We start from the raw sequence: 14,461 nt of genomic DNA on the forward strand, positions 1-14,461 counted from the left end.
TATATTTACTTCATGATATATCATATCATGCAAGTCATTTGTGAGTTTATTTTTATATAATTTTGCTAAAGTATTTATCTAGATAAAAGTATATGAACATATTCGGAACTAAATTTATCAAACTCTCTCGAGGACGTTCACATCCACGAAGAACAATGTATCCAGAATGCAATGAAACATAGCGGACCCAGAAACAAACTTATCACTTAAGCCCCCTGCTTAATAAAGTACGTTTATAGGCAGAAAGCGATAATAAAATCGGATATACATGAACAAACCTAGAGCAACCAAGCAAAACAATCGCTGGTGAAATAATAAAGCTTCTGTAGAAGCTTAACTCCCAGTAATATCATTTGACATGTGCATCTCTTTTATTAATCTAAATATCCAAAGAAACATTATTTAATCAACCGAAAAGTATCTAACATGAAGATATCCACATTATCAACAAATTCATCGGCTAATATGCACACCTTTCGAACCAAATCAAGCATAACTAGAAATCAAAACACAAACGTAATCAACAGCAGATCCAAGCCCAACCTGTACACGAGAAGTGAGGATCCATACAATACTAGTCAAACAATCAATAAGACCAACACCCGGAGAATCATTATACACAGAAATCAAACATATCAATTTTAAAATGGATAAAAAAAATCTTCAAAAAAGTCGAGAAAATACTAAATCAAACCAAACCCCACAGAAACATATTATGCACAATCTCACTAATCAACGAGAATCAAATGGACATTACGCAGATCATGAAACACCCACTACAAAACCAGCAAAAATAATAGCAAAAGACTTCGAAACGAATCAAGTAAGCTAGAAGTCATAAAATTGTATAATCTCGGCGTTGAGAGAAGAATCCGTCGAATATCTCATCCAAACATGTTCAAAGCGGTTCAGAACAAATCAAATTAAACCCAAAATCTTTCTTAAGACAACTACTAAAATACTTGACGAAACAGCTGTCTTCTTAATAGACAGATAACAAACTAAAATGAAATACGACCAAATAGAAACGGACCCAGCTCTTCCAAAACACACTAAACGATACCGATCCAATTCAGAACCTGAGTTTGGTAAAGAACCACCTATTCTTCCCAGACTTGAAGCGCTCCTCTAGCCTCTTCTTGGTTTCCTTGGCAGCCGTGACCTTCTTGTCCCTGGACTGGAGGGACTCGACGGAGACGATGTCTTTGAGATCCACGTCGAGGGTGTAGCGCGTGGGCATCAGATGCTGGTAGTTGACAAGCTTGACGAAGGCCTTGACGCGTGATTTCTTCGCAGTCTTCTTGGACGAGTCCTTGCGAATGACCTTACTGGGGTACTTGTTGATCCCGGCGACCAAACAGTGACCGTATGGGCGGTCCCGGGTGCCGTCATCGAAGGCCCTAACGATGACAGCCTTGCGGCCGGCATACCTGCCTTGGAGGAGGACCACCGCCTTGTTTGGCTTTAGGAATTTCACCATTTTCCCCGAACAAGCTGTTCTCACAGTTTCGCACAGACTCTTTCACGCCCCCCGCGATGTAAAACCCTAGAGATCTAGAAAATGACACATTATATAATGAAGCTTTAGCTCTTGGTCGCTCAAGGGATTAGGGTTCTTACATAGTGGGCCTTGGGCTGGACACGAACTGGGCCTTATTTCTGTCTTTGCCAATATTCTTTTTTTAAATAAACTGTTGTTATGACGAAGAAAATATAAAAATAGATTATTTTGTACATGAATTCTTTGTTAAATATAATGGTCTAAATGAATTTTTTGAATAATATTAAACATCTAATTATTGTCGGATCCAATTCATTATCAGTCTTAGAATAAAATTTTAGAAGATCTATCCTATAATTAAATTTCTGCAATATTTTTTTATTCCTTGTTATGTGTTCAGAACATTTACTTTTGTTTTCTAATTTTTGCATTTCTATTGATTTTTTTGATGGCATAAATAAGTTTGAGCTTTTTGAAGGTTTGGAAAGGGTTGCGAGATGTGAAATTATTATTTGTCTTAAAAGTTTAACATGATGAGAAAATGTAAATTTTATTATTTATTTTATATCTTAGCACTCCCTCTCACGTGCAGGCCAAACTCCCCCTCAATAGGTGGCCCAACATATGAAATATTTAATTAAATGAGATAGAGTGTAGAGTCAGGGTTCGAACTCAGAACTTCTGCTCTAATACCATGTGAAATCACCATTTATTCCAAAAACTTAAACTAATTGAAAGAGGTAGATTTTATTATTTATTTTATATCTTAACAAAAGAGGAGGTAATACCGTATTATTATGATTCATACGTGAATGCAAAATCTGTTGATCAAAAGCTAAAAGAGAGACTCGAATATTACTTTGAAAATGCATTATTTCTTTTCATAGATGAGTTAAAATGAAAGTTGAATAAAATATTATTAGAATATATTTTTTTAATATTATTTTTATTTTTTAATTTGAAAAAGCTGAATTGTTTATTTTATTTTATGTAAAAATTTGGTAACGTTACAATAATTAAATAAAATAAAATGAGTTGAGAATAAGTTATAAAAACAAATGAGCTTTGAAAAAAACATAAGCACAAAGTTAAAATTGGTGCAAATGATTCATTGAACCTATAACATTATCCCCTTTTTGTGGCGCATATTGTCGCCACAAATACTAGCGTTCATCACCTCATTTTTCTATTTATGTCCAAATATGCCGCAAATAAGGGAAGTGCATGCTGCATATGCAAAACCAAATGGTTAAAAAAAAAAACTAATTACAGTCTTTTTTTACGTCGCAATTGTGTCATTATTTTGTCAAAAAAAAATTAATTATTAGAGGCGCAATTCTTGCCGCCGCAATTGTGTTTTGTTTAGGTACAAATATATCATTTAGCGGCAAAATTTTTATCGTCACAAATTGCAATTTGGTACCGCAAATGTAAGTCATCTGATCATCAAGGAATTATTAGTGGCTACGTAGTGTCATCGCAAATGTATCATCGTATGTCACTGCAAAAAACAAAATAGTAATTGCTGCATTTAACAACTATCACAAAAGGCTTAATTTGAGAGCCAAATATTTTGGTGGCCCTTTCAGGCGATATTAGGCTCATAGCAAATAAACTTAGATACAAAAAAATAATTAACAACGTCGTTTATTGCATTAACAACGTTGTTAATATATTTTTTATCCTGTTTTGCATGAAGAGCAAAATTATAGTGAATATTTTTGGGGCATTTGTTCTTATAATAGTCTTGGTAAAACTAGCACAATTTATTTTATAGGTACACAGATCCCACCAAACCAATTTGATAAACCTAGAGTATGGGAATATGGGGCTATGTACACAGATCACGTATCAAATCTCAATTACTAATAAATAGCACAATAAACACATATGCCATATTATATTTATATTCCAACCATATAGAGTACTATACACAGATCTCATATGAGCATTCGATTAATTCCTACCATTCAGTCGTATTGGACCAGAACTTAATATCATGTACACAAATAACTAGTGAAAGCAATATAGCAAACAACAATAAACAGTTTAACACCAACATTATAATGCATATAGCACAATCCCCTTTGTCTTATTCACTGACGCATGAGAGTTAGTTCATATTGCATAAATATAGCAGGCCCTCTTTGTCTGCAGCCCCAACATCGTAGTTTATCCCTGATCATCAGAATCCTAGCTTTCAAGTTACCATACTCGTGCAGCCCCAACTGGTGTATTAAGAAAAAACTATCAGCCTTGTTTTCATAACCTTTACACTTTTTATATAAATCTAGCCATACATATCACACAGCTTGGTTTACACATATCTTCCCCCTCAACAACACAAATTTACTAATTTGTAGAAACACATTACAAGCATCAATTTCAGAGGCTGTGGAATTTAGTTACCTCAAATCTCTAGTTTCAAATTTATAGGGAGAGTTTGTGTGACACCAGAAGAAAGCTTAGAGGTATGTCCTGCAGGAAATCATTCCCTCTTCTATGCTCCAACCACAAAATCATGGAGACTGTCCATGGCAATCCAAAATAAACCAATGTTCTCTATAGGAGTAGTCCTCCCATTACGATCAAATGAAATCAACTTTGGACATGCCACACCACAAAACTATACAGTTACTTCCAAAATAAAGCACTCTTCAAAAGTCCCAACTGCAATTTATAATACCAGCCAATAGTTCTGAAACCCACATGTAATTGTCTACAATTGCTTCCAAAATGGCCTCCCATCTTGACCCTGCAAAATTCACAAAAACACCAAAAAAGGCATTTTTAATTACTTATGTAGCTCCCTTGGAGATTCTCCTTGGGATTGTTGCTGTGAAATGGAGTATGTCATGAATTTGTCAAACTCTACTTGTTGCACTAAAATGTCCTAAACATTTGATCGTAATTCCTCATATTGGTCCTTGTAAAACTGAGCATCCTGCGATGCATGTCAGCATTTTTCCCACATTGCTTTCTACTTGATGCATTAGGCATGACCATTTCACCCAATCCCCTCGCATATCCTGATCTATGCCCAAGAACCTCCCTAAAGACTTCTGCCGCTGCCTCTTTCATCTAATTCTCTGGTTCCATTTCATTTAACTTATCCACCATTTGATTTTTCAACAATAATAGAATTAGGTTATGAAAAATTATAATCATAATGAATAGCAAAAGTAATTATGAATGCAATGACGTTCCACCTCATTATAATAACATGCCAACTTAAGATATTTACAATACTCACATAAAGATCTTCTATCATGTCGGTGTCAAAGCCATTTTTCTTCCTTGACCAGCGTGACTCTTTAAAGAAGTCAACAAGATTTCTTATACTATCACACTGCTTGATCCAACAATAACAAATTAGTGTGAAGGCCATTAAGTTTAATAAATTACTTTAAGCTGCCACAAATTAAAATTACATGCCTAAAATACTGTCAATACACAATTATTACATTTTCTTCTAGTAGCCGAACAAAGGACTTCCTTACAAAGAATAAACCATTTATTCCCCCCATAACCACCAATAAGCTTTGGACCAACACACTTAATATTCAGCAAAAAATAATGTGTAATAATTGATTTAACATAATGAATGACTTCACACAAATTTGAGTTCTAAGGTGGCCTTTTTTCCTTGAACTCCTCACTTCCCCATCGATTGCATAATACTTGCCAAATGTCTTCAGTAGCCAACGATGGTAAGTTATTGAGGGCCTCGTTTTTACTTCCATAACCCAAGTATAGTTTATGTAGCTCATAGTAGAAGGCATTGAATCTCTTCTGCAGTTGGTTTAAAACCATCTTGCAATGGTTTAACTTTTCCCGTGAAATTATAAAATCATCCTAAATGCAAATGCCAGAGACATCCATATTACAATACTATAACAATGAGAATGTTTAAATGTAAACTATAGCAAGAAGAAAGAGTTTTGCTTACTTTGACACGACTACATAGCTCCTCTTGTTCAACCTCAAGCACATTATTCCATTGAGGGTAGCTCATGTATGCATGATGTTTCACTATCCATGAGACATGTCCAGCAAATATTGATGCGCTCTAGTATGAGACCTTCGTATCCCCATCCTTGATGAGCAAAGGAGTGGATCCTACCTTTCGAAGTTTGTCAAACAGTGTTGACTTTGCTGGTCTCTAGCCACATTTCTTACCCATAGATACTAAATGTTCCATATGGCAAAAAATATCATTACAAAATAATAGTAGCCATATTTGTGTACTAAAGACAATGTGCACCCATTTAGCAACTTCGACCTCAAATAAAACAACTTCATCTCACATGCTAAGTTATTTTATAATGTATTCATACCTGCACCAATCGGGCTACCTAGATCCACCCTTCGGTTTGGAAACTTCGTTACAAATACAACATCTGGTGGTTGAGTTGAGTCATCGGATGACTCATTCTCATCTTGCAATCTTTGTCCATTATGGGGTGGCAATTGCGAGTGTTGCATGTTGACGAAGGTCCAATACCTATGTAGCCTCTACCTCTTTCACGTCCTCTTCCTCTTATAGTTCGCACCATTGTCACACAAAGCAGTATTAATTACTGATTACTTTTGCTGCATCCAAATAATATATCAATTAGAAGCCTTGTAAAAACTACAAGAATTCTCACTTAGAGAACCGATTGTAAATAAGGTACTGCATTTTTACCAAAACCTTTTTTTAAAAAGGTGTTGTAAACACACTAATATATAAACTCTCTACTACCACCCTTACTACAAAAATAATTTTGATGTAACTTTTATATATGTACCCAATCAGCCTTTTACTACTCAACCCTTATCCCTTCCAGTGAATCTCCCCCCTCAAGGTACAGTTGAGATTTGTTAGATATAGCTCTTATAAGCTCAACATGATCCCTTTAAAACATTAGCAAAGATATAAAATTGAACTATCGAAAGGGCAGAGATTATATTAAAAGGGGGACATCACTTTTTGCGTTAGCCCACTGTCGCCGCAACCTTTAATAAAATCTCTATTGGTATTAGCGACGCAAGAGCATCGCTGTAATAATGTGATAGATGCTCCAAATGGCTTTTCCCGATGATGTCTTTTGAGGCGACAAGTCAATCGCAACAAAAATACTTTTATTGCTATGGATATTCCTTCACAGTGGAGAACACCTCGCAAATGTTGAAAAAGCATTGTTAGCGACGATAAATATGATCGCCACAAAAAGATTAGATGCAAAAAGGGGCATTTGTTGTAGTGTGATGAAGAAAGGGACTCCTGAGCTATGAATTAGGATTGTTGAGAAAAATAATATTTGCAGTTGCAGAGTACACAAACGTCACGCAATTCTTTTAAAAAAAGTGAGTAACTACGAAACTCACATGAAAAAAAAGAATTAATTTTTTAATAGTAGATTTCACTTTTTTTTTAAACGATTGTTTGACGCTTGCGCACTTCACAACTATATCTATCATTACTCATAATAGAAGTGATTTGTTCTTTTCTTGTATACTTTCTCAGGGATATCAAAATTAGTCATTTTTGTTACAAATAATCGTTTTCATTATAAATAATTCGTTGTAAATAATTGTTATGTATATATAATGCAATTCCTTGATAAATTTTATTTGCATGTTTGGGTTTTACAAAATTCCATATATAGACGTGTATATAGAAGGGGATTTTTACTTGTTCTAACAATTAAAGGAGATCAGAGAGACAAAGCATATATAAGCCGAGTCATTACACATTCTAATAAAGTAATATTTTTTTTTAACGGAATCCCAATTTTATTACTACGGTTCCATGAGTTTCTAATTTCCAAATTAATGAGTGATTAACGCTGCCTTTGCTAATTTTATTGAACACAGTGAATTAGTTACTGAATCTCACATTTAATATCCACTACAACAAATACTACTTTTTATCGGGAGTGACAGTCATGGAAAAAAGTATATCCTTAGTGAGAAAAATTCCACCAATTTGTTCAGTGGGAGACTCGTGGCATATAACTGGAGAAGAAATGGTCTTTTCCATCAAACCACAAATTCATGGGAAAAGCTTTTTTTTTCTGCGATATCCAAGGCAGTTAAAGCTTTTTTCTTCGTGGCAAATAAGGTCTCATCTAGTATGATGTGGTAGGAAATAATATCACTCTCCACGGGAAAAGGTTGTGACAAAAAGTGTTTACCCATGACACTTGTTTGTGGAAAAAGTTGTCTAATAATGTTTTTCTCATGCACAATATTCATGGAAATAGATATTCTACCACGACGAAATCTGGTAGAAATTAGTATTTTTCGCCAAAGCTTGGTAGTCGGGAAAAGTTGTTTACCACTTCTAACATTGGTCAAAAATGTGCATTTACCATGAATGCCAGTCATGTGTGATACTAATTCCTCATGAAGTTTCTTCGTGGCAAAAAGTTGAATCAACTTTATTTTTTAAGCACATCATTCATAAGGAAAAGAGTTATTTCCATGAAAAATTTTGATTTAGGTGGAAATAACTATTTCCCACCAATCAGCAAGAGTACTTGGACAGTTGGGAATATGCATTATCCATTACCAATATTAGTCACAAAAGGTAGTTTTTCCATGAATTGAATTTGTTGTGGGAAATACTATTGTGCAAATAATTTATTGGTGACCACATCAACTCTTCTTAATAAGAGAAATTCCCACCAAAATCTAATTGTAGAAAAAAACTTGTTTCCTACAATTTGTTTGTGGGATAATTAATTATCCCACAAACAAATACAATCAAATCAGAAAACATCATCGTATTGAACCTCTTCCAACTCAACAAACCATCAACAAATAAAACCAACACCATATCAAATAATTCCAACCAAAAATTAAGATAATCAACATTATATATAATATAATTAATACATTAATTTACATAGAAGTCCACTGGGTTAATCAGTCAATTAAGACCATGACAATACATCAATGTTCGCAAATAGAACTCAAGTACAGGAGGGAATTACCCAACATAGTCAGTAATGAATATAACAAATCCTTGTGCCAAGTACATGTATGATAATTTTGGGACGTATACACACATTACTCCAACAAACACATGTTGCTCTTGTGTTCTCCAATTCATGTTCTTCTACAACCCATCTTAATCCACAAAGCATGGTGTCTCATAGTTACTTGAAAAAACCATGTACTTAACTGTGTTAGCCAATAGAAAATATTTATTTCTTAGCTACTAGGACATTACTATAGCAAATAAAATAAAGCTGATGACTAATAAGTAATCTGGGAGATTAACCTACTGCCTAATTAAAACTGAACCCATATCCAACCATTTTGATTTCATACACCTATTCTCAAGTGTTCATAACATGGTCCCATCAGTTTATCAATCCTCCAAATACACATTTAAATAAGTATAATATCGATCTAGACTCGGCCAAGATGGTGCCAAGAAGAGGAAAAGATCAAACCTGAAGACAGTGGCTACTCCACTTTCACGGGAAAAATTAAATCAGAAAGTAGAAGAAATTGTGTGCATGCATCTAGGGGTGAGCAAAAACTCCGGCGACTCCAACTCCTGCCGACATCAGCTCCGATTTCAACTCCGTTGGAGTCAGAAAAGTCGAAGTTAGAGTCGGAGTTGAACAATACTCCGGACAACTCCGATAGATATATAATACATTTAATATTACAAAATGAATAGGAGTTGCTCCATTGGCCTAATTTTAGAGGCCTTTTAATTAAACGGAATCGTAAGACCTCCTCCCAAACGTACTCACTCATCCCCAATTTATTTTCCGCAGACGGTCAGACCCCACGAGACCTCTTTCTCTGTTTCTCACTTCTTCCTCTGGTCTCAGACTCTCACGTCGTTCTTCACTTCTTCTTCAAATTGGTGCTGCCGTTTGTTTCATTTTGACAAGGAGCACCACTTCAAGTCCGAGGCCAAGCCTTGCGAGGTTTTATTTTTTCTAATATTTCAATCCTTTCTCTCTCTTGCTCCCCTTTAATCCATACATTTTTTTTCCTTTTATAACATGAGAATCCGATGAGATACATTTTCTATTTCTGCCTAAGATTTTTTTTGCATGTTTTTGCTTATTTTTTAATCTGGAAGTAAACTATAAACACCGAATTTTGTGAGCTAATCCGAGTTGGGCTCCGTGCTCCGACCACTGATCGAAGTCGAACTCCGACTCCCTTCGAATCCGGAGTCGGAGCACATTTTGGCCTCCGACCCCAGTTGGAGTCGGAGGTCGGAAACAACTACTCCCACTCCGTCGGAGTTGGAGCCTAGTCCTACATGGATCTGAGAAGTTTTATATCTTTTTGTCGAGACAGTGGATGTGCTGAGACAGTGCATATAAAAGTAAAAGCTAATATCAAACTCTTCATGATGGATACTTGCATTAAGTTTTAATTAAAAAGCTCCAAATTATATATCAACACACACATTTATGGCAGATCATAAAAGCATAAACAAATAATCAATGTCATGCATATGGCAATAGTACTATATACTTAGCATTTAATAATATTCATATAGAAGTACTTATGATATTAGCAAATCGGAATAGATCTACATGTACTTCAAATGAATATTTTTTATAATTTGTCTTATTACATATACTTCCTCTCTATCTTATAAAGCCCATACATCTACAAGTATCTTATACAGGATACTCCAACTTTATAAGACAAATCCTCTGTATCTTATAACATTTTGGATTGACTTTCTCATACCCAACTTTATAAGTATCTTATAAAGGATACTTTCTCATATCCAACTAATTGTTAGAAGTTGCAATCACTACTTGATATATATTTATATATATATATATATATATATATATATATATATATATATAAAACCAATAACAAAATTAGAGGTCATTAGTAAATATACTAAGGGGATGCTTGCAGAATGAGATAAGATGAAAATTTTGTAAATAATCGTAAGATAGTTTGTGAATAGTAAGAAGATAGTTTAAGATAAATATTTATTGAGTTAGAGAAATTAATGAGAGAAAAAAGTTGAATAAAAAAATAGAATATTATTTTTGTTTTGAAATTTAAAAAAGTTGAATTATTTTTTATTTTTTATATAAAAAGTTGTAATGATTAGTTTGAAAATTTTGTAATGTTTAGTTTGAAAGTGTTTGTATTTGAATAATGTTTGAGAAAAAAAATAAGATGAGACGAGATGAGATATGATGAAAAATGTTTGTAAACATCCCCTAAATAGTTAACAATGGCTATTGTTTGTTCAAATTTGAACACCAGATTATCATAACTCAAAAGAATTGGAGGTGCAGGCACAGTTTTAAATTTCGTACCGTACCGGCCGGTACGGCCGAAATTTTTCGTTTCGGCCGTTCGGCCGGTACAGGTACTATACCTGTTCCGTACCGGCCAAAATACCGGCCGTACCGGCCGGTACCGGTCATACCGGCCTAAATTTCGGCCTGTACCGGCCTATATTTCGGCCGGTACCGGCCGATATTTCGGCCTGTGTTTTTTTTTTTTTTTTTTTCGTTTTTTCAAACTACAAACTTATTTTTTAACCCTCAATTCAGACTAGACTATTTATAATTTATATATATATATATGTATTTGTATATAATTTATTTATATATAGACTATTATTTTAGAATATAATTTATATATATATTTATATATATAATTTATTTATAGATCGACTATCCCGAAATGTTATCCCGAAACGCTACCCCGAAACGGTACCGGTACCGAAATATTTCGTTCCAGTGCCTTGACCGGTACGGTGTCCGGTACGGTATTCAAAACATTGGGTGCAGGTGCGTGGCTTTGGCTCCTGGCTAGTCTATCTCCCTTTCCTTACGATTAAAAGAAAAATATTATAGACACACAAAAATCCCGTTAACAATAGCTATTGTTTGTTCAAATTTGAACACTACATTATTAACTCAAAAGAGTTGGAGATGCAGGTGCATGGCTTTGGCTCCTGGCTAGTCTCTCTCCCTTTCCTTATAATTAAAAGAAAAATACTATAGACACACAAGAATCCCACAAAGAGATTCCAATGCACACTGATGTAGCTACCATGTCACACCCCTCTCTCTCTTTTTTTCCTCTCTTTCTCCCCCCTCTCCCCTCCTCCCCCTTTTCCACTCCCTTTCCCAACCCCGCCCCACGTACCCCCTCAATTCGACTGAGAGAAGAGAAAGAGAGAGAGTCTCGTACTTGCCCCTGAGGGCAGTTTCAGGCAAGAAAGAGATTGGGCTGCGGTGAAGGCCCACTACAAGAAAACTGCTATTTGTGGCCAGTTAATTCCAGCGAAATAACTATTTACAGCTAAAATGAGTCTGTTTTGGTCACAAATAGTCTTTCGCCGCAATTAAATGGCCACAAAACCCATTTTTCTTGTAGTGAGGGCAATGTCTACATACGAGGGTTGAGGAAGGTAAAGGGTGTGGCAACGACGTCGACAAGGGGCGAGGAAGTTTTAGCAGCGACATTGGTGAGAGGACGCAGCGGCGACGTCAATGAGGCGTAGGGACAGGGGAGAGAAAGAGAGAGAAAAAGAAAAAAGAAAAATTAGGAGACGTGGCACACTGAAAATATGTCACATCAGTGTGTGAGATTCTTTTATGAAATTCTTTTGTGTCTCTAGCAGCCTTTTAAAAAGATGGAGATGGTAGAAAAATATTATTTCAAATTGTAATATAAATTTGGGAGTTTCAAAATTGAGAGATAAATATGAAATATTATATTTACAAACCTCGCTCAAATTTATTATTTTTTAATAAGATCTAGTACTTTTTTATAAAGGATAATTTGTGCCAGACTTGCAAGCAGGATCTAGAATCACTTCCTATATCTGTTCCTTTTCACTACGTTGAGAGAAGGCAGGTGCTCATCGTCAACATCTTGAGACATAAATAAAATTCTTCCACGCCGAGTTAGAAATATAGCCTTTCAGACAAGAGAAGATAGTTCGACGTTGATCTGAAGCTCCTGATGACACAACAAATTGGAGCAACTTCGGGTCACGTTCAAACATGGCCATGTCTTCCTCCTCAAGGTTTACCCACGTTTCAATTCCTTCACCATCTCTGCTTCTCATAATCAGAATCACATTCTTATAGGGCCTGATCGGACATGCCACCCAAGTCGGCTTCCCCCACCCAAAATCTATATCGTAGACCGGAAAGCTGCACCAACTGGTGAAGTTGCAGAATTCTGTCTCAAACTTGAACATCTCCATGAATTCCATTTTCGTGGTCTCCAAGAATGCATTTGCGTCTTGTAGATGCTTCACGTATTCCTCACTGACTTGGCTGATAGAATTCCTGATCTGTCTAGTCAAAGAAGGATAATCTTTCTCAACATCCGTCGGCGGTACAGCTGTGATCGCAAGATTCCAAACATTCCCAAAGGAGTGCTCCGAAAGTCGTGGAACCATCCTTTGGCGCAAGTTCACGGCGTGACGTACTGCATATTGCTTTGCTTTGCCTCCTGGTTTCGACCGAGCTATCGTCATCAAACGCCACCATATGAATGCTGAAACAGCCTCCACCCGTGACGGACCCCTATCGTCTGCACCAAACGCGACGGAGGCTTCTTTTCTTAGAGCATCAATGCTGGATTTTTTGAATACAAATCTTTTGGACGACAACCTTTCTTGTTCCATCGGTGGCACCATCCTGAACCACTCCGGCAAAACTGTAGGAGGAAAATGGATGGTTGCATCAAAACTGGGATTTGTAACTTCATGACTAGCTCCTCGGGACGTGCTGGCCCATGCATTAATCAGTGTACCAAGTGATGTTCCGTCGGCGATCTTGTGTGAATCGATCACGCCGATTGCAACTCCACCGCATTCAAAGATACTGTATTGGATTGCTAGGAGAACTGTCTCTCCGGGCCCTGTGCAATCCTTGTAGGCGTCAAATGGGAGCAATGGGAGCAATGCCTTCCCATCAGCTTTATCTACCACTTGCGATAGCTTGCATGCGACTCGTGCTTGAATATAGTCGGCGCCCTCATCGTTACAATCAACGGAGGCATCTTCAGAGTTAAGTTTTCCAGCCAAGGGATAAAAGCGAGTTAAGGTTTCAGCTAGAGACTTTTTGAGCCAAGAAGATCTTTGTAACTGATTGAAGTACTTCTGGCCTGGATAATTAGAATGGTAGAAAAAAATAGTCGATGTATAAAAGGGCGGTGCAAATTGGTCTAAGAATGAGAGCTTGAAGTATCTTCGGTGATCTGGTGTTGGAGATGATGGCTTGACTTTCTCCTTGGAGATTATCTCAACTTCCATCGCCATCTAGCTAATTGTTTTCTGCAAAAGCATGTACGCAGTCTCTATATAGATCAGGATCAGGAATGTAACAGTACTCTTGGTAAAGATCAAAGGCTAGCTACCTAGCTAGCTAGAAGATCAAACAAATAGATTAAGAGATGATTTAATCATTGATACTTAACCACCGGTTTTTTTATTGTGATCTGGAGAGAAGGTACTGGCGATCGATGATGATCTGTGAGTGGGATTTCTGGTTAGCTAGCTAGCTAGCTGCAGTACTTTGGTCGTGAGATCAGATCAAAAGAGAAAAAAAAAAAACGATGAGGAAGAAGGCCGATAGGAAGCGATGGAAGAGATATTGATCATCATCAGAAAGAGATGACATGGATGTTTTAAAGAATATAAAAAATCCTGATTAGTACGTACCCAACTGTTTGCAGGCATAATGTACGTTCGGTTGTGTCCAGCCGGGAAAGATAAAATTATCATGGAGATAATTGAGAGGGATTGTGCGAGAAAATCTACCTAACATAACATCAAAACCCAACTGAAAAAGACAAGCCTGCTGGCTTGTTCAGTGCTGCTAACTATTCTGGGAGCTGGATGTATGGATGCCTCTCATGTAAAGGGAATATATAACAATATGCATGCACCGGCACCCAATTAAGCCGCGCGCCCATGCATAATATATATCTTAGTTA

General features: G+C 36.3%; 2 protein-coding genes across 2 annotated transcripts; both read right to left on the bottom strand.

The window, feature by feature from the left end:
• Positions 1-824: 824 nt before the first annotated feature.
• Positions 825-1,570, bottom strand: LOC121252928 (60S ribosomal protein L27). Its single transcript, XM_041152783.1, has one exon. The coding sequence runs from the start codon at positions 1,478-1,480 to the stop codon at positions 1,073-1,075; it is 408 nt and encodes a 135-aa protein (XP_041008717.1). The 5' UTR covers positions 1,481-1,570; the 3' UTR covers positions 825-1,072.
• Positions 1,571-12,377: 10,807 nt separating this feature from the next.
• Positions 12,378-13,784, bottom strand: LOC121252420 (vinorine synthase-like). Its single transcript, XM_041152026.1, has one exon. The coding sequence runs from the start codon at positions 13,782-13,784 to the stop codon at positions 12,378-12,380; it is 1,407 nt and encodes a 468-aa protein (XP_041007960.1).
• Between the last annotated feature and the right edge of the window lie 677 nt (positions 13,785-14,461).

The sequence above is a fragment of the Juglans microcarpa x Juglans regia genome, chromosome 2S, assembly GCF_004785595.1.
Source record: "Juglans microcarpa x Juglans regia isolate MS1-56 chromosome 2S, Jm3101_v1.0, whole genome shotgun sequence".
Lineage (NCBI taxonomy): Eukaryota > Viridiplantae > Streptophyta > Magnoliopsida > Fagales > Juglandaceae > Juglans > Juglans microcarpa x Juglans regia.

What these genes read in the sequence shown, in the direction of transcription:
- LOC121252928 (XM_041152783.1), bottom strand. Translation starts at nt 1,480, where the DNA reads ATGGTGAAATTCCTAAAGCCAAACAAGGCGGTGGTCCTCCTCCAAGGC.
- LOC121252420 (XM_041152026.1), bottom strand. Translation starts at nt 13,784, where the DNA reads ATGGCGATGGAAGTTGAGATAATCTCCAAGGAGAAAGTCAAGCCATCA.